General features: G+C 59.9%; 1 protein-coding gene and 1 long non-coding RNA gene across 3 annotated transcripts; one reads left to right on the top strand and one right to left on the bottom strand.

Moving 5' to 3' along the window:
* The first annotated feature begins 77 nt into the window (after positions 1-77).
* Positions 78-27,844, top strand: EFCC1 (EF-hand and coiled-coil domain containing 1). 2 transcript variants are annotated; one of them, XM_055413450.2, is made up of 8 exons: positions 78-778; positions 1,968-2,251; positions 18,706-18,863; positions 20,159-20,315; positions 21,362-21,584; positions 23,000-23,140; positions 24,072-24,141; positions 25,069-27,844. In XM_055413450.2, exons 1-8 carry the CDS (start codon positions 98-100, stop codon positions 25,203-25,205), a joined length of 1,851 nt encoding a protein of 616 aa, XP_055269425.1. In that variant the 5' UTR covers positions 78-97; the 3' UTR covers positions 25,206-27,844. The 2 variants fall into 2 exon arrangements, with proteins under 2 accessions (XP_055269425.1, XP_055269427.1); XM_055413452.1 differs by lacking the exons at positions 24,072-24,141; positions 25,069-27,844 and adding an exon at positions 23,467-23,616.
* LOC148773966 (uncharacterized) lies at positions 15,663-16,796 on the bottom strand. The gene is made up of 3 exons (XR_016036151.1): positions 16,670-16,796; positions 16,240-16,486; positions 15,663-15,957 (listed from the first exon to the last, which is right to left on the bottom strand). It is a non-coding gene; the product is annotated as an uncharacterized LOC148773966 (long non-coding RNA).
* Positions 27,845-27,924: the final 80 nt, after the last annotated feature.

Below are 27,924 nucleotides of genomic sequence, written 5' to 3'. Positions count from 1 at the left end.
GAGAAAGCCGGGGCCGCCCCTGGAAGTGGTGGGCGGAGGGACTGGAGGAGGGGCGCTCCGCCGCGGGGAGCCCAGCGGCCCGGGCGCGGAAGCCGGCATGGAAGGCGCGGCCAGTGACCCGTACGGGCGGCCGGCGCGGCGCACGCAGTGGCTCCTGAGCGCCCTGGCGCACCACTACGGGCTGGACCGCGGCGTGGAGAACGAGATCGTGGTGCTGGCCACCGGCCTGGACCAGTATCTGCAGGAGGTCTTCCACCACCTGGACTGCCGAGGGGCCGGCCGCTTGCCCCGCGCCGACTTCCGCGCCCTCTGCGCGGTGCTGGGACTGCGCGTCGAGGGGGCTGCCGCCCCCGGGGAGGCCTCCGAGGATACGGCCGCCGGAGACACGAACTCTGGGGACGCGATCGCCGGGGACGCGGCCGCTGGGGAGGCCGCCGACGGGGACGAGGATGCCGAGGAGGAGGCGCGCCTGGCGCTGCGCGCGGAGCCGCCCGAGCTCACCTTCCGCCAGTTCCACGCGCGCCTCTGCGGCTACTTCGGCACCCGCGCCGGGCCCCGTCTGCCCCGCGGCGCTCTGAGCGAGCACATCGAGACGCAGATCCGCCTGCGCCGCCCGCGCCGCCGCCGCCGCCGAGCGGCCCGCCCGCCCAGCCCCGACGGCGGCCCGGACGGCGAGCGCCTGGCGCGGCTGGAGGAGGAAAACTGCAGCCTGCGCGAGCTGGTGGAGGACCTGCGGGCCGCGCTGCAGAGCAGTGACGCTCGCTGCCTGGCGCTGCAGGTGCGCCCGCGGCCGGGACGGAAGGGGGTGGGCGGGAAAGGACGGGACGGGAGGGCCGGCGACCGCGGCGGGCTGAGAGCCCCTCCTGGGCAGGAGGGGAGGAGCAGGGGGCAGCCCGCCTGGCCTGGGCCTACTTGCCGCCCAGCCGCTCCACCCCCTCGGGGCCCCTCCCCTACTCACATCGCCCATTTCACACCCAAACCCCAGTCCCGCTGAGGAAACCATCCCCAGCCGCACCCGTCTCCTCTTAGGCCCAAACCCTTCCAGGAAACCCGGACGGTCTCACATAGGCCTCTGGAGGCTTCCGGGAGGCCTAGGAGATAAGGTGTGCGGAAGACTCTGCCCCGCCCTTAAGGAGCTCCCTGCGTACCCCCGGCTCTTCCGGCAGCTCTGTGCAGTCACTCAACAAACGTTGCGGGGCAGGGGCTGCTGGGGGCCAGGCCTCACGTCCCCGGTGCTAAATAGTGTCGCGCTGTCCATCAGGCAGGCACCAGGCCACCCAGCGCTGCGGGGGCCAGGCGGCGAGAGAGGCGCGGACCCAGGGCAGGCGTCTGCGCTTCAGTCAGCAAGCACTTGAGCACCACCCTTGTGCCAAAGGGGACGACAAGAGGCGCGGGATCAGACGAGGCCCAGAACAGCCTCTGCGGGAGCTGCTTGCGGCCCGGGCACAGCCTCGAGGGGTAGGGAGAGGCCCAGAAGCGCCCAGGGGTCCAGGCGCAGATTTTAGTGGCCAAGGCAAGGGCCGCGCCCACGGGCATCCCAGAAGCAAAGCCTGGGGCGGGGAGGTGCTCCTGTATGTGGAGTAAGATCGTCCAGGATCACTCGTTCTCTCAGTCTTTACTGAACACCTACTGTGTGCCAGGCCTATTTTAGGCGCCTGAAGGCACAACAATGAACGCAGCAGAAGAAAACCTCGCCCTTAAGGACCTGCTGCCTAGCAGCTAGGAGTGGGGAGGGCCCAGAAGATGCACCTGAGCCCATGCGAGAGGACCACCTCTGTGGGCTGGAGGCGGGTGGAGAAGAGTCTGGGGACTCACCGGAACCGCGCAAAGAGCAGAGCTCGAGCTTCGGGCCTCGCTGGCCCGCATCCCTTACCCGGGGCACCCATTACCTCGGGACGATGCGAGCTCCCATCTTAGCAGAATCAGGGTGAGGGCTAATCGAGCTCACACGGCCCCTGTCCCGGCAGGTCGGCCTCTGGAAGAGCCAGGCGGGTGCCCAGGAGGCGGCGCGCGGCGAGCCCGAGGCGGCGGCGCGGGAGCTGCGGCAGGCGCGGGGCGCGCTGGCAGCGGCTGAGGCTCACGCGGGGCGGCTGCGCCGGGGCCAGGCCGAGGTGCGGCGGCGCGCGGAAGAGGCCCGGAAGGCGGTGCTCCGCAGCCTGGGGCGCGTCCGCGAGCTCGAGGCTCTGGCGCGCCAGGTGCCCGGCCTGCAGCGCGGGCTGCGGCGGCTGGAGGGCGAGCTGCGGCGCTACAGGTGAGCGGGGAGCTGGGGTCTGGGATCCCCTCCCGTTCTCTGGTGCTTTCCTCCTCCCCACTCTTTCTCATGGTTCCCTGTTGTTCACGCGTTCATGGATCCACTCATCCGTCCATCCATCCACTCATCCATCCGTCCATCCGCTCATCCATCCGTCCATCCGCTCATCCATCCGTCCATCCGCTCATCCATCCGTCCATCCACTCATCCATCCGTCCATCCGCTCATCCATCCGTCCATCCGCTCATCCATCCGTCCATCCACGCATCCATCCGTCCATCCACGCATCCATCCGTCCATCCATGGCCGGTTCACCCATCAACTGCCTCCATTTGCCTATTCATAGGGGCAGCGGGCAATAGGCTATATTTATTCATTTTTGTTTTGACTAATCAGCGCGATACTAATGATGGTAACAGCTAACAGTTTCTGGGCACCTAAGATGGGCCAGCCTCTGAGCACTCAGGTGACTTAACTCACTGAGTCCTCCCAGCCACCAGCCCTGGGAGGCAGATGCCATGATGTCCCCCTTCTCCAGGTGAGGAAACAGATGGGCCGGATCCCTTGTGCTAGCTTCACCAGGGCAGGACACTGGGCTTGGGACCAAGGTTCAAACCCTGGCAGGACCTCTGACGTGACACCTTGGGAAAGTCACTGGCCCCCTCCGAGTCCCTGTTTCCTCTTGGGTGGAATGGAGACTGCGGTTCCTGCCTACCCGAGTGGCTGTGAAGATGCTGTGAGGCCCTGCCTGGCTCATTTAGGTGCTCAGTGAACAGAGCTCCCACCGTTTCAAATTCCAAGGCACCCGGCCTGCCTTACACGTGCACTGAGCACCGGCTCTGTGCAGCAGCTGTGTGAGGCTGCAGGGGGGTCACTGTGAACGCGCCGTTCTGAAATCCTTGCCCTGCGGGGTACCCGAAGCCCTGATACAGGAGGAGGGCGCTGGGGGCGGGGGGTGGCATGGGCGGTTACCTGGCGAGATGGGCCAGGGAGGGGAGGAAGGGAGAGGGCTCTAGAAACCGGAAACAGTGCAGGCAAAGCACACAGGCGGAAGGCCCTGGACCCTGGGCAGAAACCGAGAGTGGCTGGAGGCATAGGGCGGGAGAGGCAGGCAGGGACCCAGCCCACCAAGGTCATGGTGAGGACGTCAGCCTTCCCTCGGGACAGCATGAAGCCGTGGGAAGGTTCTGGCGAGGGGTGGGGGGGAGGTCACAGGAACAGACTCGCAAAAATGTCACTCTGCTGTGGTACAGCTGTGACAGGGAGGGGAATGGCGGGAGCCGGAGGCTGCTGCCCGCCTCCAGCCCGAAAGGAAGCTGGTCTGGCCCGGACTGGTGGGCAGGGCAGCCAGAAGGGGTGGCTTTGAACCTCGTTCCTCAGCAGGCAGACCGTGTCCTTGAGTTCCGAGGTGCTTTCAGTGGGGACACGAAAAAGCATAACGCTGGAGGGAAGAGGTCCGCTCTGGGCTAGCCTCCTGCAGCTCCAAATGTTTGGACGGTCACTTCCTGTTTGCAGAGCTGATCAGCTGGGAAGTGGGGCCTGTTGACTTAAGGCCCGTGTCCAGCCTTGGATCTTTCTCCAAGAAGAGAAATGAAGGGTCTCTTCTTTCTTTTGACCTAAAGTAACTGTTCTTTACAGCATGGTTATAAAAGTAACTCCAAACATTCATGTAGCTCTTTACAGGACAAAATGTGGATCCACAGCCAATGCATAATTTAATCATCTCAAGACTGTGCAAGGGAGAGGTTCTGCCTCATCTTACAGACTGTGGGAAGTGAGGCTCTGAGAAGTTAAGTGACATCCCAGGGCCACACAGCCAGAAAGTGGAAAAGGAGGGTCTGTCTGCCCCACAGCCTGTGTTCTTTATTTCCACTTCACAGTCTTTGTTGTTGGCTTATGGTTACAAGATGGCTGCTGCAGCTCCAGACCTCATGTCTGCTATCCAGGCATAAGATGGACCAGTGACATTGAGGGCAAGAAGGATTTTCTGCTAATGAGCTTTGCCTTGATGTTCAGGGAGAGCCCCCCCACCCCCACCCCACCACCGGCTTCTCCCTCTGGAACTTGCACCTCCTTCAACTTGGCCAGAACTGCATCATGTGGCTGCCTCTACCTGCAAGAGAGTCAGGTGATGCTGATATCCCAACCAAAACTGGGGCTTCCTCTGGAGAAGGAAGTGGCAACCCACTCCAGTATTCTTGCCTGGAGAATCCCATGGACAGAGGAGCCTGGCGGGCTACAGTCCACGGAATCTCAAGAGTTGGACACGACTGAGCAACCAAACCACCCCCTTAGGAAGGGAGAAGGGAGCAGATACTGCAGAGGCTCCAAAGGCCATGCCCAGTGAGTGAGGAAACCAGGGCCGAACAGTGACCTCCCTGTGGCGGTTAGGTGACGGCTGCCACTTTTGTCCCGGCCCAGCCCCGGGAGCAGACCTCCTCTGTCTGTTTTCTGTAGTCAGAGCTTGCACGTTTGCAGGCTGACTTGCCCCCAGTGCTCTCTGTCTTTGAAGAAAGGAAAGGAAAGGGGACAGAACAGCCAAGAACACTGGTCACAAAACCAAGCTTGCGGGACCCAGGACTCAGCTGAGCTTCCCGACTCCAGACCGGACTCCTCCCCCTGCGGAGCCCCTCCTCGCTGCTCAGGAGGAAGGGCTGTGAGTTATTTCTCAAAGCCGGGCCTTCGCCTCCCTCCCCAGGCCTCGCCCTGTCTCTCAGGGAAGCCGCCCCCTCTCATCTCTCTGGCGTTCCTGTAACCCCAGCCCGCCCAGTTCTCCCCGTCATGATGGGGATGGCCGCCCTGAGCCCAGCTTTGACAGAAGTCAGGACCCTGGAGGGTCCCCCGATCGCAGTGGGGGGATTCCCTCTCTGCCCCCACCAGGGCCTGATTCTGGGCTGCTTTCTAGATGCGTCTCTTTGCTCAAGCTTTCTCACTACACAGCTGGTGAGAAACGGCCCCACACCTCAGGCAGCATCCCGAAGCAGTCGGCGGGGTTTTCTCGCCTCCGTCCGTGGATGAGACGGCCCCTGGACGGCCCCCTCCTCCTGTAGGGGCCTCCTTGTCTTCCCGCAGCACCCAGGGTCCCCTGCCCCTGTGCCGCCTGGGCCTCAGACCCCGGGTCCTGGTCCCTCGGGGGCGTTTCAGCTCCGCCTCCTGCCCCCACACAGGCCGGGCCTCTCACCTTCTAAGCTGTGGCCTTGGCTCTGCATTCTCCGAAATGGTAACGTTTTCTCCAGCACTTCTGTGTGTTTGAAGGTAGAAAGGGTACTTCCCATAGCACCTCCATCCACCGTCTTGACCAGGAACCTAGGAGAAGAGACAGGGGATATTTAAGCCATTGGAGAGAGATACGTATTTGTCCCACATTTCCTAACCACCTTCCACGGACAAAGCCCTGCGCAGATACGTCGGGCACACAGAATGGACACAGGCATGCCCACTGCCCTCTGACGGTCCCTGGGCCCGAGCAGAGCAGGCCATGAACTTGCACGCGGGGACACACACGTGCTTTGTGCAGAGGGGCCCAAGGGAGAGACTACTGCTTGCAGGACGGTGAGGGTCCTGGATCTCATACAAGTATTCCGCACATCGACGCAGTCCACAGCCTCCTGGAGCTCCCCCAGCCAGCCCAACTGCAGAGAAGGACTGCTGGGCCCATCACGGTCCCATCAACCTCCGGGCTCCTGCTGCCCACAGCTGGCCTCCTCAGGCTCACACCGCCTCGTCCCAGACAGCAGACTCGGCTCCTCCAAATCCCACAAGACAGTCCCTCCTCCCGGCACAGGTGTGAGCAGAGCAAGCACGACTGATCCCAAGTGGAAGACGCGGATTACGATGCAGTGATGCAGTTTCACACGGAATATCTACCACCACGATTCAGACAATGTCGTCCAGCCCTCCATCAGAATACAGTGTTTCCCTGTCACTTCTCCCAAGCTAGACCCAAACACTCTCCAGCTTTCTCTCCTCTGCTGTCTCTTTCCATCAGCCAGGTCTCTTAATTAATGCCAGAAAGTCTGACTCGCTTAAAAAAGAAGCTGGCTTTTACTAAAGTTTAGGTAAGACCAGCTTCAGGCATGGCTGGATCCAGGTACTCAAACAGTGTCACAGGATACAGAAGCTCTGGGCTTCACTCCCAGGCAAGTTCTCTCCCCTGGCAGCCTTTGGGGCATTGACATCTACAAAGCTCCAAGTCCAGTAGAAAGATCATCTCTTGTCTGAGTTAGCCTGCTGGAGTGCCAGGCTGAGCCTCAACAGACCAACTTGGAAGCATGTTCATCACTGAACCCACCAGGAGTCAGGATCATGTGATGCTCTGACTGGCCAAACTTTAGTGACTGACCCACCAAACATACACCAACCCACAGTGAACCCTGTCAAACTCTGGGTCTGAGATCCTCCCAGGAGAATCACATCACAAGTGCATGTCCCAGAAATGTCGAACAATACACACCCCAGAGTCAGCTCTTCCAGGCCGCTGAACGCTTTGCGGTGTCTGGGGGCAGTCTGCACCCTCCCCACCCTCCCCGTCCTGTGCCTCAGAAGTTGCAGGGAGGATGGGCCAATCAGCCCCGTAAGGATGGGCTTATGACTGGTCTCCGGGCTCAGCCCGTGAACCCTGGGCCTGCTAGGAAGCAGGACGGCTTGAGGCTCTTAGGCCCAGCACCCAGCCCAGGGCCCCGAGCAAGACGGTGAATGAGCAAGTGTCGGGACCAACAGGCGTGTGGACAGAAGCTGCCTCGGGAACGTCCTGGCAGCAAGGCCATGGGTGTGCAGCGCCAGGCGGGCGCCGAGCCGTCCCGGGACCTGACTCTGCTTCCAGCGGAGCCGTCTTCCATTCGGTGACCGCAGGTTCTCTCGAAGCCTCGTGTCTCAGCCGCCCATCTGCCCGCTGCCCCCGCCCTGCGCTGGTGGGGCGAAGCTGGCCCTTTAGGACACCTGGCCAGGCAGCCTGGGGCCGGGGGCTGGGCTCCGCCTTCAGAAAGGAGACCAAAAAGCCAGCTCAGCTGGGGCTGAAGAGAGGGCCCCCCGGCCTCTGGCTTTGTTGTGTGAAGGATGAAAAGACAGGGTGGTCGGGGGGAGACAGAGGGAGGCAGGGGGCCGCCCTCCACAAAGATGAAGGCTTTGCGGGCCAAGCCTTTCTCCCGCCCCACCAGGGCGGCCGGGCCTGGGAGGTTGGGGGGGCAACGTCAGGGGGTCCAGAGGGAGGCAGATGGGTGGGGGGCGGGGGGCGGGGGGGGACCATCTGGGGCAGAGGGGGGATGCAGCTCCCAGTATCCTGAGAAACCAGCGTGTGGGTGGCCGCTCGTGGGAACCAAGGCCTCTCCTGGGGACAATGCCCCAGCTCACAAAGGGCCAGTGCTGGCCGGGCGCCTGCCCCACCAGACCACCCCGGGCCGAGCCGCAGAGGGCGTTCAGGGCGGGGGGCAGGCTCGGGAGGCGCAGCCCGGCCTCGACCTGAATCCCAGACGCTTACACGGGCCCTTGAGCCAGTCCCTGCCCCTCTGTGAGGCTCGCTTTCCTCACTGTGAAGCGGGGGTGGGACCCCGCGCCCCCAGCTGTGTGTGGGTGATCAGTGAGGTGGGGACAGGGCGGTGCAGAAGGGGGTGCAGCTCTGGGGTGCTGACCTGTGTGCGTCGTTCTTGCCGCTGCGGGCCTCCGTATCCTCATCAGTAAAACGGGGCAAGAACAGTAACTATTCAGACACCCACTTCACAGGGAATTTGAAGATAAAGTGCCAATACGTAGGAAACACCTAGAATGCTGCTTCTCGCTGAGAAGGTCCTTGATAAAGTTGGAGATGACTTTAACATCTATTCCTTCTCTCAGCATCCCTCATAAACAGTAATGGGAACGGGAGTCGGTGCCATTGATAGGAACCGGAGGCTGGCCCTGGAGCCTGGCCCTGTAGAGCCCGCTGTGCATGGGGATCTCCACAGGCAGCGGGCAGTGTCCGCTGAGTGTCAGGGGCCTGCTGGAGTTGCAGAGTGTCGGCAAGCACAGAGAAGGCGTGCGTGATGCCGGCTGGGGCATCTCTCCAGGGAAAGCCGTCACTTGAGCTGGGTGCTGAAGGATGAATAGGAGTTTTCTCAGGCGCGGCAGATTCGGGTTGCTGTCAGTGCAAACAAAGGCCCGGTGCCTTGAGGGAGCAGGGGGACAGCCTGTGGCTGGCGGGTGCGAGGTGGGAAGCAGCAGAGAGGGTGCTGGGAGCGCAGTGGGCATGGCGAAATGCCCTGAGTGCTGGGCTGAGGCACGAGGCCTTCACCCCGAGAACGAGCATGACAAACAGGTAGCGAAGTGGCTGCTCCGAGCTTCACGGCGGCCCTTCAGGCTGTGGAGATGGGCAGACAGGGAGACGGGAGGCGAGGCCGGTGAGGGCGCTGTTTCTGGGTGCAGTGCCCAAGAAGGGATGGGCCCCCAGCCCATACCCGAGGCCTCACCCGGAGCTGGGCAGAGCCTCCCTGGCCTAAGATGCTTCCTCAAGGACGGGACCTTAGGATCTGCAGGATAAAACAGACAGTGGAGCAGGGGGCAGCCGAAGCACGGACAAGGGGAAGCTTCCTCTGGGCGGAGGAGCCAGCCAGGGGTCACCCAGAGTGGGTCTTGGTGTGCTCCCATCACGCTGGGCTGGGGAGCGCAAACACGAGCGGGTGTCACCCCGGTGCCAGCACAGCGCTCCGATGACCCGTGGATGTCTGGGCAACAGAGGCCGGATGCCGAGCCGGTGCCTCAGGGGTCAGGGGACTCGCACACAGTCATGTTCACGGTCGCAGACCCCAGGAGCCAAGCTCAGCAAAGGGTCCCGCTGGGCACAGGCTGAGGAGCCGGTGGTCAGGTGACTGGCGCTTCCTACTCTAGGGGGTCCTGCTGGAGCACGAGAAGCCCTCAGTGGGTGGTTAAGTGAATGTGTGAAAGTGTCAGGGGCTCACTCAAGTCCAACTCTGTGCGACCCCATGGACTGCAGCCCGCCAGGCTCCTCCGTCCACGGGATTCTCCAGGCAGCAATACTGGAGTGGGCTGCCATTTCCTCCTCCAGGGGATCTTCTCAACCCAGGGATCGAAGCCAGGTCTCTGCATTGCAAGCAGATTCTTTACAGTCTGAGCCACCAGGGAGGCCCCAAGTTAGGGGTTATCAGACTGCTTGTTTAACTTCTATGCAGAGTATATCATGTGAAATGCTGGGCTGGGTGAAGCACAAGCTGGAATCAAGATTGCCGCAAGAAATATCAATAACCTCAGATACACAGATGACACCACCCTTATGGCAGCAAGCGAAGAACTAAAGAGCCTCTTAATGAAAGTGAAACAGGAGAGTGAAAAGCTGGCTTAAAGCTCAGCATTCAGACAACTAAGATCATGGCATCCGGTCCCAACACTTCATGGGAAATAGATGGGGAAACAGTGGCTGACTTTATTTTTCTGGGCTCCAAAATCACTGCAGATGGTGACTGCAGCCATGAAATTAAAAGACATTTACTCCTTGGAAGAAAAGCCATGACCAACCTACACAGTGTATTAAAAAGCAGAGACGTTACTTTGCCAACAAAGGTCTGACTGGTCAAAGCTGTGGTTTTTCCAGTGGTCATGTGACACATCCTCAGAGATGTCCCTCAGACATGTGGCCTTCACCACACTATTAAAGGCAAAGAGCAGGCGGACTTCTGTCCTCTTCTACCCAGAGAAGCAACGCCTGCCCCCAAACTACACTTGCATGGCCAAGTGAGAGGGGCAGCCAAGGCAGGGCCCACGCGCAGGGAGCCGGGGCACCACAGACAGCACGGGGGGGGAGCTGGCGGCAGGCCGGTCAGCTGTCCGATGGACAGTGTCCCCCAGAGCCGTCTACCCCCAGGCAAAAGGTGTCCCCAGCCGGATTTCCTCAGGGCACAGCCTGGGCCCACACTTCCCCCTGACAGCCTAGGGTCTGGGTGGTGGGCTCCTGCCAGAAGGGTCTTGATTTAAGCCAATGCGTGCAGTGGTCATGTATGGATGTGAGAGCTGAACCATAAAGAAGGCTGAGCGCCGAAGAACTGATGCTTTTGAACTGTGGTGTTGGAGAAGACTCTTGAGAGTCCTTTGGACTGCAAGGAGATCCAACCAGTCCATCCTAAAGGAGATCAGTCCTGGGTGTTCATTGGAAGGACTGATGCTGAAGCTGAAACTCCAATACTTTGGCCACCTCATGTGAAGAGCTGACTCACTGGAAAAGACCCTGATGCTGGGACCCTGCTGAGGGCATGAGGAGAAGGGGACGACAGAGGATGAGATGGTCGGATGCCATCACCGACTCGATGGACATGAGTCTGAGCGAGCTCCGGGAGTTGGTGATGGACAGGGAGGCTGCAGTCCACGGGGTTGCAGAGTTGGACACACTTAGCGACTGAACACCAACAATCTGCACAGTAAATGTGTCCTTCGGAAAGGGACGGCCATCTGGCCAAGGTCACCCAGGCGGCCAGGGCACAACCCAGGCAGGGCTCAGTCCTCAGGGGCCCAGGAGTCCCGGGCTCTCCTGCTTCCGTCGGGCTGGGGCGAGGGAACAGCCTCAGCTCTGTGCCTTCGGGGTTCTGTTGGGGATGCTCTGTGACCGCACGTTTGGGAACCCTGCTTTTTCAGTTCCAGGCCCGGCGGGTGGCCTCAGGCACGCAGATGGGTGACAAGCAGCCCATGTGGTTGGTTCCCCAGGCCAGGGGCAGCCTCCCAGCGCCCAGGTGGCCTGATCAGTCAGCTGCCTTTGGCCGTGACAGTGGTCCGAGGTGGTGGGGTCCCCACTCCGGCCCCAGCGTCCTCCACTCTGCCCACACGCAAACCTCCAGGTTGCCAGCCCCTCTGCTCCTCACACCCCAAAGCTCTCCCTGACTCCTTCAGGTGCCCTGACCACGCTGGGGCACTCCCGACAAATTCACACCCACCCAGCCGTCTCAGCTACGTCCCACGGCATCTTCAGAGGCGCTGGCCTCTGCTCCGTCGTCTCTCCTAGCCCTTGGCCTTCCTGTCTTTCATTTATTTCTGTCATGACGCCACCGGTTCCGGGTGGCCCCGAGGCAGGCAGCTCCCACGGGTGGGGCCGCTCCACTGCGTGCACTGTTTCCAACACACACGGTGGCCGCCACACTTCATCTGTCGGATGCGTTACAGAGCAGAATTAACAGCCTGGACTGGAGGGACGCTGCTCGGACACCCCCTTGCACCTGGCCCCCAGTAAACGCAGCACCCCGCGTTTAGCTAGGGAGCAGAAACGAGGAACAGTTGAGAAGGGTGCCCCGGCCCCGCGCACTGTCTGCACACTTCACTCTGCGGGACTTATTTTTAGCTCTTCCTCCAAGGTCCCCCGCTGAGCCCGTCTTCCTACTGTTGTTCTGTTGTTTGCACACGCAAGGCTCTGTTTCCTCTGAGCCTTTGCTCAGGAAAGGCAGCCGGCCTGCGAGCCTCTGGGACCTCCGGCTGCCTGGCACCCCCGCTCCTAGTCAGGCCTCGAGTGTCCACTCTGCCCAGGAGCTTCCTGAAGCTTAGGGGCCACTGGGTGTCAGAGGGACGAACGCAGAGAGGGAAGCAAACGCAAGTGACGTTTTCCATCCAGCTCAGAAGAAAGCCGAATTCGGGGGTGTTTGATGGTCTCTGACTGGACCACCTTGCTGAGCCATTTGGTTACAGCCAAGCCATTCAAATGCTAACCCATGGTTGCCGTGGGTGTTTTGCAGATGTAATTCAAGTTCATAACCAGTTGCACTGGAGTTAGAGAGACAGATGATCCTGGATAATCTGAGTGAAGCCGATCTAATCACTCAGTAGGCCTTTAAGTGAGGCTGAGCACTTCCCTGAAACAAAGGGATTCCACTGCATCCAGGGCTCCAGACGCCTGTGAGCCCCTCCTCTGGATTTCAGACTTGCTGGGCTGGTCCCCCAATCACAGGGGCCACTTCCTGGTGGTAAAGCTCTTGAGACAGCTCTGCAGGTACAGACGTGAACATAGGTGGGCATCCCGCACTGGCCCGCCTTCTCTGGTCGGGCCTTGACTCGTGCAGGGGCTGAGGCAGGAGGGGAGCAGAGCCCCCGTTTTGGTGCATTTGTAGCACGAGGCACTGCGCTGACAACTTCACATACACAACCTCGTGTAACCCCCCAGCAGCGCTCTGTTTATCACTGGCCATACTTTAGGCTGCAAGTAACAGAAAACTCTGCTCAGGACGGCTTAAACCACAGGAACACTGATGATCCTGCGTGAGAAGCCCAAGGGAGAGCAGCACAGTGACGCCTGCAGGTCCCCAGTTCTCCGCCTTCCGACCGTGGCTTCCTCAGCTTGTCATCTTGGTCTCTCAGCAAAGGCCCCTCATGGTCACAAGAAGGCTGCCATGGCCGCAGGCATCACTGCTGCATCCAGAGACAGAAAAATAACTTCCTCCTTCAACTCCTCTGCTCCCAGAGATTCTCCTGGAAGACATCTTCTTACTTCTCACCGGCCAGGACCACATCATACGCCTGTTCCTAAACAAACTTTGGCAAAAAGAAGGACTCTCCACAGTCAGCTGAGACCAGTCAGATCTCCTGGCTGGAGGCGCCTGGCCACTCGGTGCCTGGTGGAATCGCTGAGACTGCCCCAACAAGGCAGATGGGTGCGCCTGTTTGGTTTGTTGCATCTGGTTTCCATGCAACCAAAACAGATTACCGCCAACTCAGGCACTCGAAACAACATCCACTTATGATCTCACACTCTGCAGGCCAGAAGCACAGGCGGGCTTGCCTAGTCTCTCTGCCTGGGCTCCCACAAGGCCGAAATTAAGCTGCCGCTGACCTGGGACTCAAGAGAAGAATCTGTTTCCAGGCTCACCCAAGGGGAGCTGAATTCAGGTCCTTAAGGCTGTATGACTATAATCCCTGTGCTTTGCTGGCTGTTGGCAGGGGTCACTCTCCACATTCCACCTCCCATGGCCCTGTTCATCCTCCAGCCAGCGATGACACAAGTCCTTCTCACACTGCACGTCTCCCTGACTTCCTCTTCTGCACCAGCCAAGACAGTTCTGTCTTTAAAGTGTGATGAGGTGGAGATAATACCCACGCTTAAGGTCAGCTCTCCCACATAATGTAACACCATCCCAGGAGTGACACCTGCCACATTCACAGGTTGCAGGAGTTAGGGTGTGGGGTCCTGGGGGGTTGTTCCTAGAGGACAAGGTGTCTCCATGGGAGCAGTATCGCCACCAGAGACATCCTGGACATTCATTTGGAGGGCCTGTTTGTCTCAGTGACCAGGTGGGCGGTGTTCCTGGAACTTGATGGGGGTGGGTGGTTCCCAGGGACACAGGCCTTTGGGTAGTTCTTGTACCACCCACCAGGGTTACCTTGTACCCCAAATAACTTCCAAATGCCCAGCTGGGTGTTCATCCCACGAAAAACGTGCTTTTCACTGTTAACTATCTGAGACTACCATCTAACTACATCTAACCATGTAAACACAACTTTTTTTGTACAGCTTTAATACAGAGAGTCTTAGAATGCAATGCTGTGCCAGTTGAGGAAAGGTTATGTTAGTTAGTTTGTTTGGAATTTTCCAAGGGTTGCTCATCATTTCACAAACACATCACAGATGATAACAACACTTGTGAAGTTTAACCAGCTGGAACAGAGCTCCTGTGTCCACTGGCATACGTGACTCCGTGTCCCAGGGAGTCTGCATATCTGTCTCTGTGTCCATCTGTCCATCCATCCATCTATCTGAATACCTTTTCCTAGCCCTTATATCGATGTCAAATATAGGGAAAGAGTGTCACGAACATCCAATTAAGTATTACCTTACCTCTCTGAAATTCAAACTAAGCCATTATTAAATAGGTTTAATCATCTAAAAGTTTTTTATACCTTGACTATTTACATATTGAAATGTGTGCTGTAAAATTCATTTCTCTCTCCTTTAAATCACAAAGCATCATCAGTTCAGTTCAGTTCAGTCGCTCAGTCGTGTCCGACTCTTGGCGACCCTATGGACTGCAGCACGCCAGGTCTCCCTGTCCATCACCAACTCCCGGAGTTTACTCAAACTCATGTCCATCAAGTTGGTGATGCCATCCAACCATCTCATCCTCTGTCATCCCCTTCTCCTGCCCTCAATCTTTCCCAGCATCAGGGTCTTTTCCAATGAGTCAGTTCTTCGCATCAGGTGGCCAAAGTATTGGAGTTTCAGCTTCAGCATCAGCCCTTCCAATGAACACTCAGGACTGATCTCCTTTGGGATGGACTGGTTGGATCTCCTTGCAGTCCAAGGGACTCTCAAGAGTCTTCTTCTCCAGCACCACAGTTCAGAAGCATCACCCTAAGTTTTTTCAAAGTATACATAAAGATAGGGTCTATCCCTTATTCAGCTCACTTTGGGATCTTCCAACATAACCGCTGTAAAAAGAGGGTGGCAGTTTGTCAGAGGTGGGTCCTGTGCTGTGAGGGGACAGAATGAGCGGCTGAGGGACTTGGCAAGGGTCTGGCTCCAGCAGTGCCCACATCTCACGACGCGCTGCTGTCCAGGCATTTGCCAAAGTCCAGGCACTGTCCAAGGATCGGTGTCAGTTTTTGCCATCTCTGCATAAAACGTGTATTCTTCTTCTCTAGTTACTATCTTCCCTTAAGTCATCGCTCTTCTTACTGAATGGATTTAAAGGCATAGCCCCTGGTGGCTCGGGTGGTAAAGAATCTGCCTACAATGCAGGAGACCCAGTTCAATAAGTGGCTTGGGAAGATCCCCCGGAGAAGGAAATGGCAACCCAATCCAGTTTTCTTGCCTGGAGAATCCCATGGACAGAGGAGCCTGGCGGGCTACAGTCCATGGGGCTCAGGAACTGGACACGACTGAACACTTAAAGGGAAGTTGTACCACTGTCAGAAACTTAGGCCTAAGATGGTTTGCTGTGCTCATTAGTTGTTTTTAGTACACATTAGACAAAACAATCCAGGGCCATCGGTGTTTACTGGTGGATGAACAGGGGGTTGAGATGGGGCTCGGGGCAGGGGCAGTCATGGAGGGTCCCATGGCCATGCCAGGGTGCTGGGGGCAGAGGCAGATTTGGCAGCTTCACAGAAGCCCTCTCCGCACCGCAGACCCCAGGGAGGGTCAGTCCCCTGGAGGCCTGGAGCCGGGAGAGCTCAGGAACATCTGGCCCTTGTCAGGCCGTGTCGGATGCCGGGCCGGGAGCCAGAGGCAGCCACCACCTCCAGCAGGAGGAAGATGTCTGGGGGGGCTCCAGGTGCTGAGCAGATGTGTGCAGCTGGAGGGGACCCCCCAGGACGAGGCCTGGGGTCTGCCGGGTGCGAGGGCACGAGGGGCTGCAGGCAGCGACGGCCCGCTGCCCCCAAGGGCCTGCGCAGAAGGCGTTCGGCGACTCCTGTGGGGTGACCGCCCTCTCTGCAGAAGCGCCCCCAGCCCCTCCATGTCTCCCTGGGCAGAGCGGCCCTCATGGGCTGGGGCGCGGGTCGCCGGCCAGGGAGGGCCTCCACCAGCTTTTTCAGTCCTGTTGGCTCAGGTCCCAGGCCGGATCTGGTGCCTCTCCAGCTGTCCTTAGCAGTGCCAACCTCTTTTCAACAAAGAAGCAGCCGCCTGGTTCAGAGGCAGACGGAAAACGAGACCTAACTGGCGCTGGCGGCTCTGTTGTCATTTTCTGTGTTTTCCTGGTTACTTCGTATCTTTGCAAGAGATACTGGCTTTTCACTCTGGGTGATAATGTTTCCTGTGAAAGGAAATCTGTTTCAGTCAACAGTTCAGCCAGGGACCCGAAATGCCTGTGGTTATGGGAGGTCCTGCTCACTCTCTCGCCTGGAGGGTCCCACCCTCCATGGGCTGGGCAGGGGGTCAGCCGCATCCACAGGCCTGGGACGGCCCCGGGGTCTGAACGCTGGTGCCCTTTCTCACTGTCTTTCTGGAACAATCCAAGATCGGGGGGAGGGAGGAGCGATCCTGTCGGGCGTGGGGCCTGTGCCCACCTGACCTGTGCTTCGTCTCATCCCCTGACCTGCCCACAACGGTGCCATCACCACGCCCTTCCTCCTTCCTTCATCCACCGGACGAGCTCGACTGGCCGCTCCGTCCTGTGTTGGGCCCCCCAGGAAATGCCAACAGCCGGGAGCTCAGGGCGTCCAGGCGGGGGCGCGAGATGAGAGAGGGGCTGGGGGGACCAGCCTGGTGGGCTGCTCCCAGCGGGCCGAGGCGCCCGCGGGGTCTGGGCCAGCTCCTCCTGCTCCGCGCCTTAGTTTGCTCATCTGTGAAATGGCAGGAATGAGAGTAAATCTTTCTTAGGGCTTCTCAGAAGCTGAGTTTTTCCATTAAAACACTCAGAGCACACAGATAAACAGCAAGGACCGCCTGTACAGCACAGGGAACTACACTCGGCAGCCTGTAATAACCCACGATAGAAAAGAAACTGGGAAGAGGGGACCTGTGACCTGGGGCCAGGGCTGCAGGCAGGTTTGGCAGCCGGCTGAGCCCTCGCAGAGCGAGTGCGCAGGAGGAAGAGAGACGAGGTCCTCGGGTTGAGGGTCAGGACGCGGAGGACGAGCGAGGGAAAGGGCGCTGCGGAGGACGGCGCCTCCCGGAAGCCGCGGGCCGGAGGTGTCCGGCCAGGGAGCGGGGTGGCTGACAGGACGTGAGTGGAGCAGGCGGAGAACGAGCCGGGAGGCTCGCTGTCTGCTCCAAAGAGGCGATGGCTCGGCTCGCCCGTGTGGCACGCGAAGGGCCCTGCGGCTGCAGACGGACCCCGCGGAGAGGGGCCAGCCACGCGGGCCGGGAGGGCCAGCTGCTGGGCCAGCGCACGTCCCGTGTTTCTCCGCAGCCGCGTCTCGCTTCTCGGAAAGTTGCAGAGCGTGTCCTCGACCGTGGCGCTCTGCCTCCCAGCTCTGTCCCTGCTGCTTCCCCTTCCTGACTCCGCTGCATGTGACCTGCGGTCCCCTAACCAGGGCGGCAGCTGGGCTGGGCCTCTCCGAGCTCGCTGCGCAAGCGTCCCCTGCGCCTGGCGGGGCCGGGGTGTAAACCCAACTCCTACACTTCTGAGCCATGTGGCTTGGGCCGGCCACTCTGAGAAACGGGGTCAGGACGGTCTCTGCCTCCATCCAGGCAGGGTGTTGGGAGGACATGGTCACAGCCCTGCAGCAGCACCTGGCACCTCGCAGGGATGCTGAGAGATTTAGCTGTTGACGTGTTGACACAGGAAGTCGCCCTTGGAACCAGCTTGGAACCAGACACCCCGGTGTCTGAGGGGGTGTGGGGAACGTGGGCCAGCCTCTGCTAGGAAACTGTTTATAAGGGCTGTCCCCGCCAGCTCGTTTTGCTTGTTGAAGCCCTTAAATAATTTAGGGAAAACAAGTTTCTCACATGGGGAGACTTAGACGCTGTCCACTGTTGCTGTCCTTTAGTCGCTCAGTCGTGTCCGACTCTTTGTGACCCCGTGGACTGCACCCCACCAGGCTCCTCTGTCCATGGGATTCTCCAGGCAAGAAGGCTGGAGTTGGTGGCCATGCCCTCCTACAGGGGATCTTCCCGACCCAGGAGACGAACCTGTGTTTCCTGCATTGGCAGGTGGATTCTTTACCTCTGAGCCCCCAGGGGAGCCCATTCCAACGCCATTCAGAATCGAATGCCCACCAGAGCCCCTCACTGTTTACACGCCTCCTCTACCAGGAAGCTCACCTCCTCCCAAGGACGCCTATCCCACCCTCGGTCGGCGGTCTTCGTGAGAAAGCCGTCCTGTACCCTAGACTCCTCCGTCTTCTCTTCTGGTTGTGATCTGAGCCTCTGGAGTTGAGAGGGACTGTCCCCTCCCCAGTTAGACCTCAAATGATATGCCCAAGCTCTAGTCTCTCTCTGAACCAAGAATCCGAATCCAGGGGGTCTCACACTGATGCTGCCGAGCCCCTTCCCATCCTCGGCTTGTACTGGGGGAGCCTGAATGCAGGGTGTCATCAGTCAGAGTTAGTGGCTCATGAAACACAGAAGGTTGGAGCTCCCGGCCGCCCCGATGGCTTCCTGCCCCTCTGCCCGTTGGCACAGGGCGAGAACCGAACGGGAGCTGGGAGGACCTCAGAGGTGTCAACTCCAGTGATCCGCCTGCAAAAGGGGCCCCCAGTCCCACCACTGGTCCCTCTGGCAGAGCTGGGGTGGGAACCAAGGACCCTCACCCTTCTGAACACAGAGGCTCCTCAGAGGGTTTTGCCTCCAGTCCCATTGGCTAAAATCGCATCACAAGCCTATGTCTTAGATGCAAGAGAAGCTGGGTGACTGTCCTCTGTGGAAAGCTGACTCTGCCATGCTGGCCATTAGGTAGTGGGCCAGTGGGGTCAGCCGCAGAGACCACCACGGGCTTTGGCAGGCATGTCACAGGCAGCTTAGTCTTAGCCGTGGGGAGGGTGGGCCCACACCCCACACTCTCCTGCAGGAAACCGGCGGAGCCCCTGCCCTCTCAACACCTCTGTCTCCCTCCACACAGGTCAGAGGAAACCCAGCTCCCCACCGCACCACGAGCCAGCCCAGAGCCAGATGCCAAGAGCAGAGAGCCTGAGGATGGTGAGACCAGAGGCCCAGACCCCCCTCCAGAGGGAGGCTGTGGGTCCCACAGCAGCCCGGCCAGCAGACCCCCGGACCAAGGTCTGTCCCACACACCCAGGGTCCTGTCTGCGCTGGTGCCGCCATCCGGCCTCCAGAAAGAGCCCCACGCTCTACCTGCTGAGGCTGGGCTTCCCCAGCCCTCAGGGTCCCCCGCTCCCCGCAGGCCTGAAAGCGGACACCCTGTGGGGGAGGGTGGGCCCCAGGGAGGTGGGCTCTGGCTCAGCATGCGGAAACATGTCTCCTGTCAATGCCATGCAGGGATGGGTTGGCACCCACGGAGCCAGAGTGGGAGTAAGCTCCCCGTCATCAGAGGTATGCAAGCAGGGCTGACTGGTCACCCCTCGAGAAGGCCACAAAGAGGCCCATCATGTTAAGAACCTGGGTCTGCTGGGTGTGCAGCATCAGGAACAAAGGAAAAAGGAGAGAAGCTGTCTGAGCCAGTGCCCAGGGCTCTCCCAACTGGGCTATAGGCAGGCGCAGACAGGCTGCCAGGCGCCAGCCCTCTCACATGGCTTCAGAGGCCCTATACTGCCCCGTCCTCGGGCACTGGGACAACTGTGGCTATAGTCACACACACACACACACACACACACACACGAGCACCAGGAAAGCCCCAGGAAGAAAACCAAATTGTCAATACCATAACACGATCAAGTTATTGACCGTCCCCTCAGTCCCGGTTCTACTGGGTCTGGAACACTTTTCACTGAGAACAAACAGGACGGCCCTGCAGCCACCCAGCTGGGCGTCCAAACTCAGGACACCCGAGCCAGGGGTGCCCAAACCTGCCAGTCCGTCAGGATCACCCAGGAGCCTCATAAAACACAAGTGTCCAGGGCCCACTCCTGAGCGCGGTCCTCTGGGGCCGGGGGCTGTGCCGGGCAGGACATTGTCCATTCAGCCTGAACCGCTCTAGCTCAAGGGAACTTTCTGGTTCACCTAACTCACTTAAAGGCCCAAGCAGGCTTCCGGCACAGTCCCATGTCAGCAGAGCCCCATTCCCCTGGCCTCACCCACCAGCCTCTGCGAGGCTCACTGTGCAGAAGGCGCGCCCCTCACCCCTAGCGGCCAGACCCACGCCCTCCAGGCCCTGGCGGGAGGAACAGGGGCGTCCCTCCTCCCTGAGTCAGGGCTTGGCCCGACCGGCCCCAGCCCCCGCGGGGTCCCCAGCCCTGCCTGCACCTGTCACGCGGCCGGGCGGCTGCGCTCTGACTGCCGGGTTGGACTCACATCCACCCTGAGCCTGGGCGGAGCGGAGGCAGGAGGGCTCCCAAGGGGAGTTGGGGCGGCCCCCAAAGAGGGGGCTCCTCCCCTGCCTCTGTCCCTGTCCGCAGCCCGTGCCTCTCCAGGGCTGGACGAGCAGCTGTTCCGCTCCGTCGAGGGCCAGGCCGCCTCTGACGAGGAGGACGACCGCGAGAAGTGGCAGGAGGCACAGCGGCCGCCGGCCGAGGTCACGGCCCTGCTGGCTGGTCTCTCCGGCTGCGGGAGGGGGTACGTGCTCCGGCGAGGACACCCAGGATCGGGCATACCCGGGGCCGGGCCCCTGCGGTCACCCTGGGAGCACAGGGCGGCCCCTGTGTGCAGTGATGGGCCTGGAATGTGGGAGGCTGACCTGATTCACATCCAGGCTGGGTCCCCTCCTGCTGTTTCATGCTCGGTCCCCAGATCCATTGGTCGAGCCGATGGCCCTGGGCAAGTGTCAGGGAGAAATGAGCTGAGCAAGGGCATACTTCCTGGCGGCTTAATCCCCCGATCCTCACTCCAGTGACCACCCCAGACCTGCCCCACAGCTCGAATGTGACCCCCTATGTGTCAGACCCTTTCCTAACCCACTGTTCTCAACTCCTAAGCCTGCCCCCCACCCCGGTCAAGTCACCTGACTTCTGAGCCTCAGTCTTCCCATCTCTAAGATGGGACACTAACACTTGCCTGGCAGAGGATTTGTAAGGATTCGCCATCGAGGGTATAAAATGCCCCCATGGGACCCCATCCCAGCAGGCACTCCACAGGGGGTGGGGGGACAGCGCTGACTCTTTTATTATAAAGTTCTGCCGATTTTCTTCGGTCAGTGTTATCACCAACCTGTTAAGTCAACAAGCATAGGGCTCCTGGCAAACAGCACTAACCAAGACAGCTACCCCCACCCCCGCTGCCGCCCAGGAGCCTCTGTTCTCCTGAGTGGTGACAAGCGTGAGGACGGGGAGGGGGCAGGACATGCTGGGGGGGCGCTGAGAAGGTGCTGTTTGAGCAGAGACCTGAAGGAAATGAGGGGAACGCCTTTCGGGCAGAGGGAACAGCAGGTGCAAAGGCCCTGGGGCACATGGGAGGGGCCTGGAGGAGGCTGCTGTGGTTGGAGCAGAAAGCGCGAAGGTGAGTGGGAAGGAGGTAGGGGAGGTAACAGGCAGACTGAGCGAGGCCTCTGGCTTTTGCTCTGATGACACGGGGAACCGGGGAAGGGTGTGGGCAGGAGGTGCCATGGCCCCACCTAGCTTTCAGGGGAGACAGACTCAGTAATAACGCATCCCCGCCCCCTGCAGGCTGGAACAGACTTTGGAAAGCAGCCCCCTCTGTGCCAGTACGCTCCCCCGCTGCAGGTGCGATGACCAGACGGCCGAGAAGCTCATGACTCACTTCAGCCACTTGGGCGGTGCCAACCATGCCTGCGCCCTGGGGGAGCTGGAGGCCGGTGTCGCCATGCTGGTGGAGCAGCTGGGGTCCCGGGGCTGCCCGGCAAAGACTCTGAGGACGCCTGAGGAGGAGGTCAGCGGAGCCCCAGAGGCTGGGAGCCAGACCAATGGCTAGCCTCTTACAGGTGGAAGGACTGTGAGCCATCTCAGTCAAGTCCTGTGCCCCCTTCACAGATGGATAAACCAAGGCTCTGAGAGATGATTTAGATCTAACGAAGAATATTTTGGCTGCACGTTAAAGGATCCATCTCAGATCAGCTCAAGGGAAAAAAAGCATGAATTTATTACCAGATGGAGCTGGGAGAATGGTTTCAAAAGAACAGCTAAGATGAGCTTCAGGCACAGTTGGATCCAGGGACTCAGACTATATTGCCCCTATCTGTCTGCTCCGTTGTTTTCATGGGTGCTGGCCTCACTTTTCCCTGTTATAGAGGGGCTTTCTCCATGTGGTAGGGTGAGGGAAAGCAGGACCCCAGGCAGCTCTAGGCTCCCAGCAGCCTAGTTAAAACCCCCACAGGAACAATAATAGCCCTGTACAGTAAATCTCAGGGAAGAACGCCAATGGTCAGCCTCAGTCACGTGGCCATACCTGGACTGATCTCTGTGGTAGGCAGACAGGATCCCATGATTGGCAGCTGAAATGGAACAGAGACACCTCCCCCAAGGAGAACTGGCTGTGGAGGGAGGAGGGTGGGGAGCTCAGTTCCTGAGGCCCACGGACCACGCTCCCCAGTGCACAGGCCCCGCGCTCTCTCTCCTGCCCAAGGACGCCACACCTTCAGCGGCTTCCCTCTCCCTCCATCGCTGCCTTGTTCCTCCCACCCCTGCTTTAGAAGGCAGGTGTCCACGTGGCATTCTTCAACTCGCCACCCTCTCCCCCTGGTATTCTGCAGGGAGCAGCAGCGTCCCTGCCCCCGACCAGGGCTGGGCCGGTGACTGAGGCTGGGCCAGTCGGGCCCCTTTCCTGGGGCTCCCGTCTCGAGGGAGGTGGGGAATGGGTAGAGGGTGTTCTCAGCTGCAGCCCCCAGACAGGAGTGTCCAGCTGCCTCTCCTGCCTCACGCTCCATGCCCCCACCCCTCGACATTCTCCAGCCAGTGACCCATCCTGGGGACAAGCCACTATCCTGGCGGTGAATTCCTCCTCGGCTCAAACTGGCCAGACCAGCTTGCTGTTTGCAACCAAACAAATTTAGAAAGGACAAGCAGATGGAGAAGAGAAGGAAGGATGGAGCCTTCCCGCCAGGAAGGAAGCATGCACGTGCTTACATCAGCCTGACTGACCGTGTGGCCTTGGCCAGGCGTGCAGCTTCTGTGGGCCTCGGTGCCCTCCCTGGGGAGACAGGGCGGTTCTGTCTGTAGGCTCAGGGGCCAGGTGAGATGACCGCTGTGGGAGGGTCAGGGCAGGCTGTGGGCCCCGCCTGGGGGTGGTGCTGTGTGCATGGGGCTGAGGGTGGCATGGCGGGCGCTGAGCCCCTGGTGTCCCCACAGGCAGAGCTGCAGCGGAAGGTGGGTGAGAACGATAGCCTGCGGCAGGAGCTGCAGATGGTGGAGACAGAGAGGGTGCGGCTGTCCCTGCTGGAGGAGAAGCTGGAGGACGTGCTGGGGCTCCTGCAGAGGCTCCGTGACCTGGTAGGCCCACGGGAGCTGGCACACCCAGGGCTGGGGAGGGGCCCGCAGGGGTGAAGCCCGCCTGCGTCAGGCGCTGGCTCTAAGCTCCCCACATAGGCAGGAGTCACCTCTACCTCCAGACATAGAAGGAGCTCAGGGAAAGTAATCGAAAAGAAGGGGGATTCTCTAATTCATGAAGCCCATATAATGGTGATCTCAAAACCAGAAAATAAATTATAAGCTAGTGTCACACCTAAATGTGGATGCAGAAATATCAACAGCACATTAGCAAACCAAACCCGGCAGTGTTTAAAGAAAGACAAGGTGATCAGTTGGATTTATCCCAGGAATTCAAAGACGGTTCAAGATCGGACATCTATTAACACAGAGTACCTGCTTCCTCCACTTCCCGGCTGATGGCTTCAGGAAGAGTCCTCATTTTCTCAGCACTGCTTTTTCACTGGCTAAAATGAGAATAAAATAAGCTGTTGCAAGGATTAAAGGAGCTAACACTTCAAAATGCTCTTCTTATGGTCATTTTCCAAGTGCCTCCTTGGGTGCAGGGACAGTGGCCTGTCAGTACGTGGTCTTGGATTAAATGGGTCCTGGAGAAGGCAATGGCAACCCACTCCAGTATTCTTGCCTGGAGAATCCCAGGGACGGGGGAGCCTGGTGGGCTGCCGTCTATGGGGTCGCACAGGGTCGGACACGACTGAAGTGACTTAGCAGCAGCAGCACTCTGCTCCAGTACCCACCAAGAGTCTGGGCAGTGCAGTCATCACAGGGATGGGGGCCAGGAAAGGACCATGGGCTGGGGGTAGCGGGCGGGGAACAGACTCTACCTGCCCCCAGGGAGCCACACAGAAGCCTGTGGGGGCCACGAAGCCCCACCCATTTCTTGAAGATACAGCAACCATGGCCAGTCCAGCCCTGTCTCATTTCTTTTTTTAAGAACATATCGAAAAAGGCCCTGGGGAAGATTTTGCTGAGCACGCTGGACGCTTGCAGGGACCCGGCACACGGTAGGTGAGCCCCCCTCCCTGACCCATCTTCCAAGGCCTGGGTGGCGTCCTGACCCAGCTCCTCTGTTCTGAGTGTCTTGTCTGCCAAATGCTGCCTCGTTCCTGCCCAGCCCACCCGCAAAAGAGAAGTCAGGAGACCTCCCTGTAGCTCAAACGGTACAGAAGCTGCCTGCGAGGCAGGAGACTGGGTCAGGAAGTTCCTCTGGAGGTGGGCATGGCAATCCACTCCAGTATTCTTGCCTGGAGAATTCCATGGACAGAGAAGCCGTGGGTTGCAAAGAGTCAGACACGACTGAGCGACTCACACACAGTCCTGCCTAGCCCATCTGCAAAGGGTACAGTCAGGAACAGGCTTCAGGAAGCCGAAGGTGCTGTTTGAGGACAGGGAGCGAGCACTGCAGGGAAAAGGCCAAATAAAAGCCAGCGTGGTCAGACTCCAAGGAAGTCAGGCAGATCCCTGCTGCCAGTGTAGCCCCGGGCTTACTGCAGAGGGAGGACTGTCATCATACCCATTCCACAGATGGGGAGACTGAGGCACAGGGCGGCCAAGGGTCAGCGCACTGAGACCCCAGGTCTCTCCCTTAAGCACGAGGCCATGTGGCCCCGTTGTTCAAAGTTCAGGGCAGCACAATTTCATCAGGGCTAGCTCGTGCCTGGTGAAATCAGGAGGGGAGCCTCACTGGTGATGAGCCTGTGCTCACTGGCCTCACCGGGCACCGCTGGGCAGGACTCGGGTGCGTCCAATGCCCTGACTGGCCCCGGGCATCAAGGAGGAGTTCAGAAACTGGGCACTAGAAGCTGCCTTCCCCGGAGTCCTCAGAGGGAGAGAAGTGGCCAGGGCTGGGGAGGGCCCGGAAGGAGGGCGGGCAGCCCTGCGGGCTACAGGGAGCAGAATGACCCTCCCTGCTGCCCACTCTCTCTTTCCAGAGGGGACGTCTGGCCCCTCGGCCGTGCTGGAAGCCCTGCACCAAGCTTTGGCTGGCTGTGAGCTCCTGCGTAGGGAGCCCTCGGCACCTGCCTCCACAGCCCCGGCCCTCACCCACTCCTTCTCCATCTCCTGCTGAGGTTGCTGGCCCGGCCTGTGGGCAGCCTGGCCACCATCACATCCTCAGGACCCTGGGGTCACTGGCTCCTTCTGAGACTGGTCCACGCTCGGAGCCTGGGAGCCACGCCTTCCCTCCGCTCCTCATTCCTGGCCTGCATTCCTGCTGCCAGCATGCACGTTGCTGACAGTTGCTGGATCAGCCTGTAACTGCCGCCAGCCCCCTGCCCGTGGAGTCGAGGTGCCCGCTTTTCTGCCTGGCTCAGTCCAGAATCCCTTCCCTGGGCTCCCAGGATCTCTTCCCTTCCCAGCGGTGTCCTCTTCGTCCACACAGCATGACTGCTCCAGCAACCTCGTGCCCCGCACTCCACTGAGGACACCACCCATGCCCCCGGAAGTGCTGAAGGCTGGACACGGGGCTGGGGGAACTCCCAGGGAGGAGACAGTGATCACGGCAGGCTTCCTGGTGGAGGTGGCCTTAAACTAGAAGAGCAGTTAGATGGGCAGACAGGAGGGAAGGGCATTTAATGCAGAATAGGGAGCGCCCAAGTGTGCTGCCGTAAAGCGCCCCGTGAGTACAGACCCCAGACCCCGCTTTCCTGAGCACCCAGTAGGTACCGGGCCCCGCGGGTCACAGGCAGGAGCAAGACAGGCTGCCCAGTCCCATCAACCTTAAACCCTCGTAGGAGAGAAAGACACGTTGGCAAGCACTGCAGTGCAGGTGGAATCAGTGCTAAACCATGGCAGACGAGAGGGTTCTGAGAGTCCAGATGAGAGGGGCCAGTCCAAGCCTAGGAGGACGGAGCCCTGCAGAGGGCAGGGCGAGGGCAGGCGCCTGGCCGGGATGGGGCCCTGATGACTCACCTCCCAGGCAACGGGCGCCTTGCAGGGGCTCTGACCTGCCTCCCGGAGGTGAGGGGGAGGGTAGCAGATGGGAGGATGCAGAACTTGGGAGCAGGGGGTCACCAGGAGGACACAGAAGAGGGACCACGGGGAAAGCAGGACCGGGGACCCAGCAGGCAGTCCCAGGCGGGGCCACAGGGAGGGCTGGAGGGCGACACCCGGCCATGTGTGGGGCCGCAGGGGTCCACGCGTGTAATAAGATCCATGGAAGTGGGCGTTCCTCTCCAGAAGCTCAGCTTTACTGTATATGTTAATGAAAACTAAAAGGGGCAGGGACTTCCCTGGCAGTCCGTGGGTGAAGAATCCACCTTCCAACGCAGGGGACATGGGTTTGACCCCTGGTTGGGGAGCCAGGATCCCACATGCTACAGCTAAGCCCACGAGCCGCAAACCAGTGAGTTCATAAACCACAGCCAAAGAGCCCAGGTGACGCGATGAAGACCCTGCGTGCTGCCACTGAGACCCGAGGCAAGAGAGAAATACATATTTTAGAAATAATAATAGTGATAATAAATGGCACCAGAAGAGACGTTCCTGAAGCACCCCCGCCCCTGCTCTGGCCCCCTGGAATCGGCCAGCAGCAGGCGGGCAGGATTCCTGTAGATTCCAACCACACTAAGCTTCACCCTCAGGAGTTTCCTAATAAAATCTTCTCTGACCTCTGCCTGACAAGCAAAGGTGCATCATCGCTCATACAGCCCTCATCTCACTGGAGGCACGTTTGAGATGGCCTAGCATGCAGAGGTGCCCAGAGAGGCTGAGGGACCACCAGGCACCTCACAGCAGATCAGCACCCAAGCCTGGGCTGAGCCTGCTTGCTTCCTGAGCCCATGTCTCACACGCTTCCTACTTCTGCCAGCTGTGTCTGGTTAGGGACGCCAGGGCTTGGGGTCTGGATCAGTTATAGCCCAGGCTAAGCCACCGTGATAAATGAGCTCCCACAATACTCTGGGCCAAACAAGACAGAACTTTCTCTCCCGTAGCGGTTCAGAAGGGAGTGGACGACAGAGCAGCTGTGCTCCACGTGGTCACCCAGGGGCCCAGGTTCCTTCCGTTGTGTTGCTCTGTCATCCCCTAGGGTGTCGACCCTGGCAGAAGCTAATCACCAGCATCACATCTACCCTCCCGTCCCCGGGAAGGAGACAGGGAGGGGAGGCTCAGGCACTCCGGCTCACACACCCTCTAAACTCATCCCACTGGCCATACCGAGCTGCAAGAGATGCTGGGAAATGTCATCTGTACCTGGGCAACCACGGGACCAGCTAATGCTAACATTATTAAAAGAAAAAAAGCGACCAACTGGGCCAGGGGCCAGCCACACCCACCAGGCCACTCACAGTGGCCCGCCTGCCACAGCAGAGGGGCTGAGCAGGCACACACGGGGCACCCCTACAGTGTACACGGTGGCCAGAGGAGAGCACACTGCTGGAGGACCACAGCCCTTCTCCTACGGAGGGCCACGTCGCCAAGGTCGGCTGACAAGCGACCTACAAGACAGCAAGAAGAGCGACTCAGGCAAGTGAGGCGGCAGAGGGGCAAGTTCACAGCAAAAGAGCAGGAGGAAATCCCAGGCGGTATGGCCCCGACGGTCCAGCGGGTAAGGCCTGCCTCCAGGGCGGCGCCGGTCCCTGGGTCCCCGACGGTCCAGCGGGTAAGAGCCTGCCTCCAGCGCGGCGCCGGTCCCTGGGTCCCCGAAGGTCCAGCGGGCAAGAGCCTGCCTCCAGGGCGGCGCCGGTCCCTGGGTCCCCGAAGGTCCAGCGGGCAAGAGCCTGCCTCCAGGGCGGCGCCGGTCCCTGGGTCCCCGACGGTCCAGCGGGCAAGAGCCTGCCTCCAGCGCG

The sequence above is a fragment of the Moschus berezovskii genome, chromosome 24 (assembly GCF_049115385.1).
Source record: "Moschus berezovskii isolate FMDL1 chromosome 24, NW_MosBer_1.0, whole genome shotgun sequence".
Lineage (NCBI taxonomy): Eukaryota > Metazoa > Chordata > Mammalia > Artiodactyla > Moschidae > Moschus > Moschus berezovskii.
This window is presented reverse-complemented; position numbering and strand designations above follow the sequence as displayed.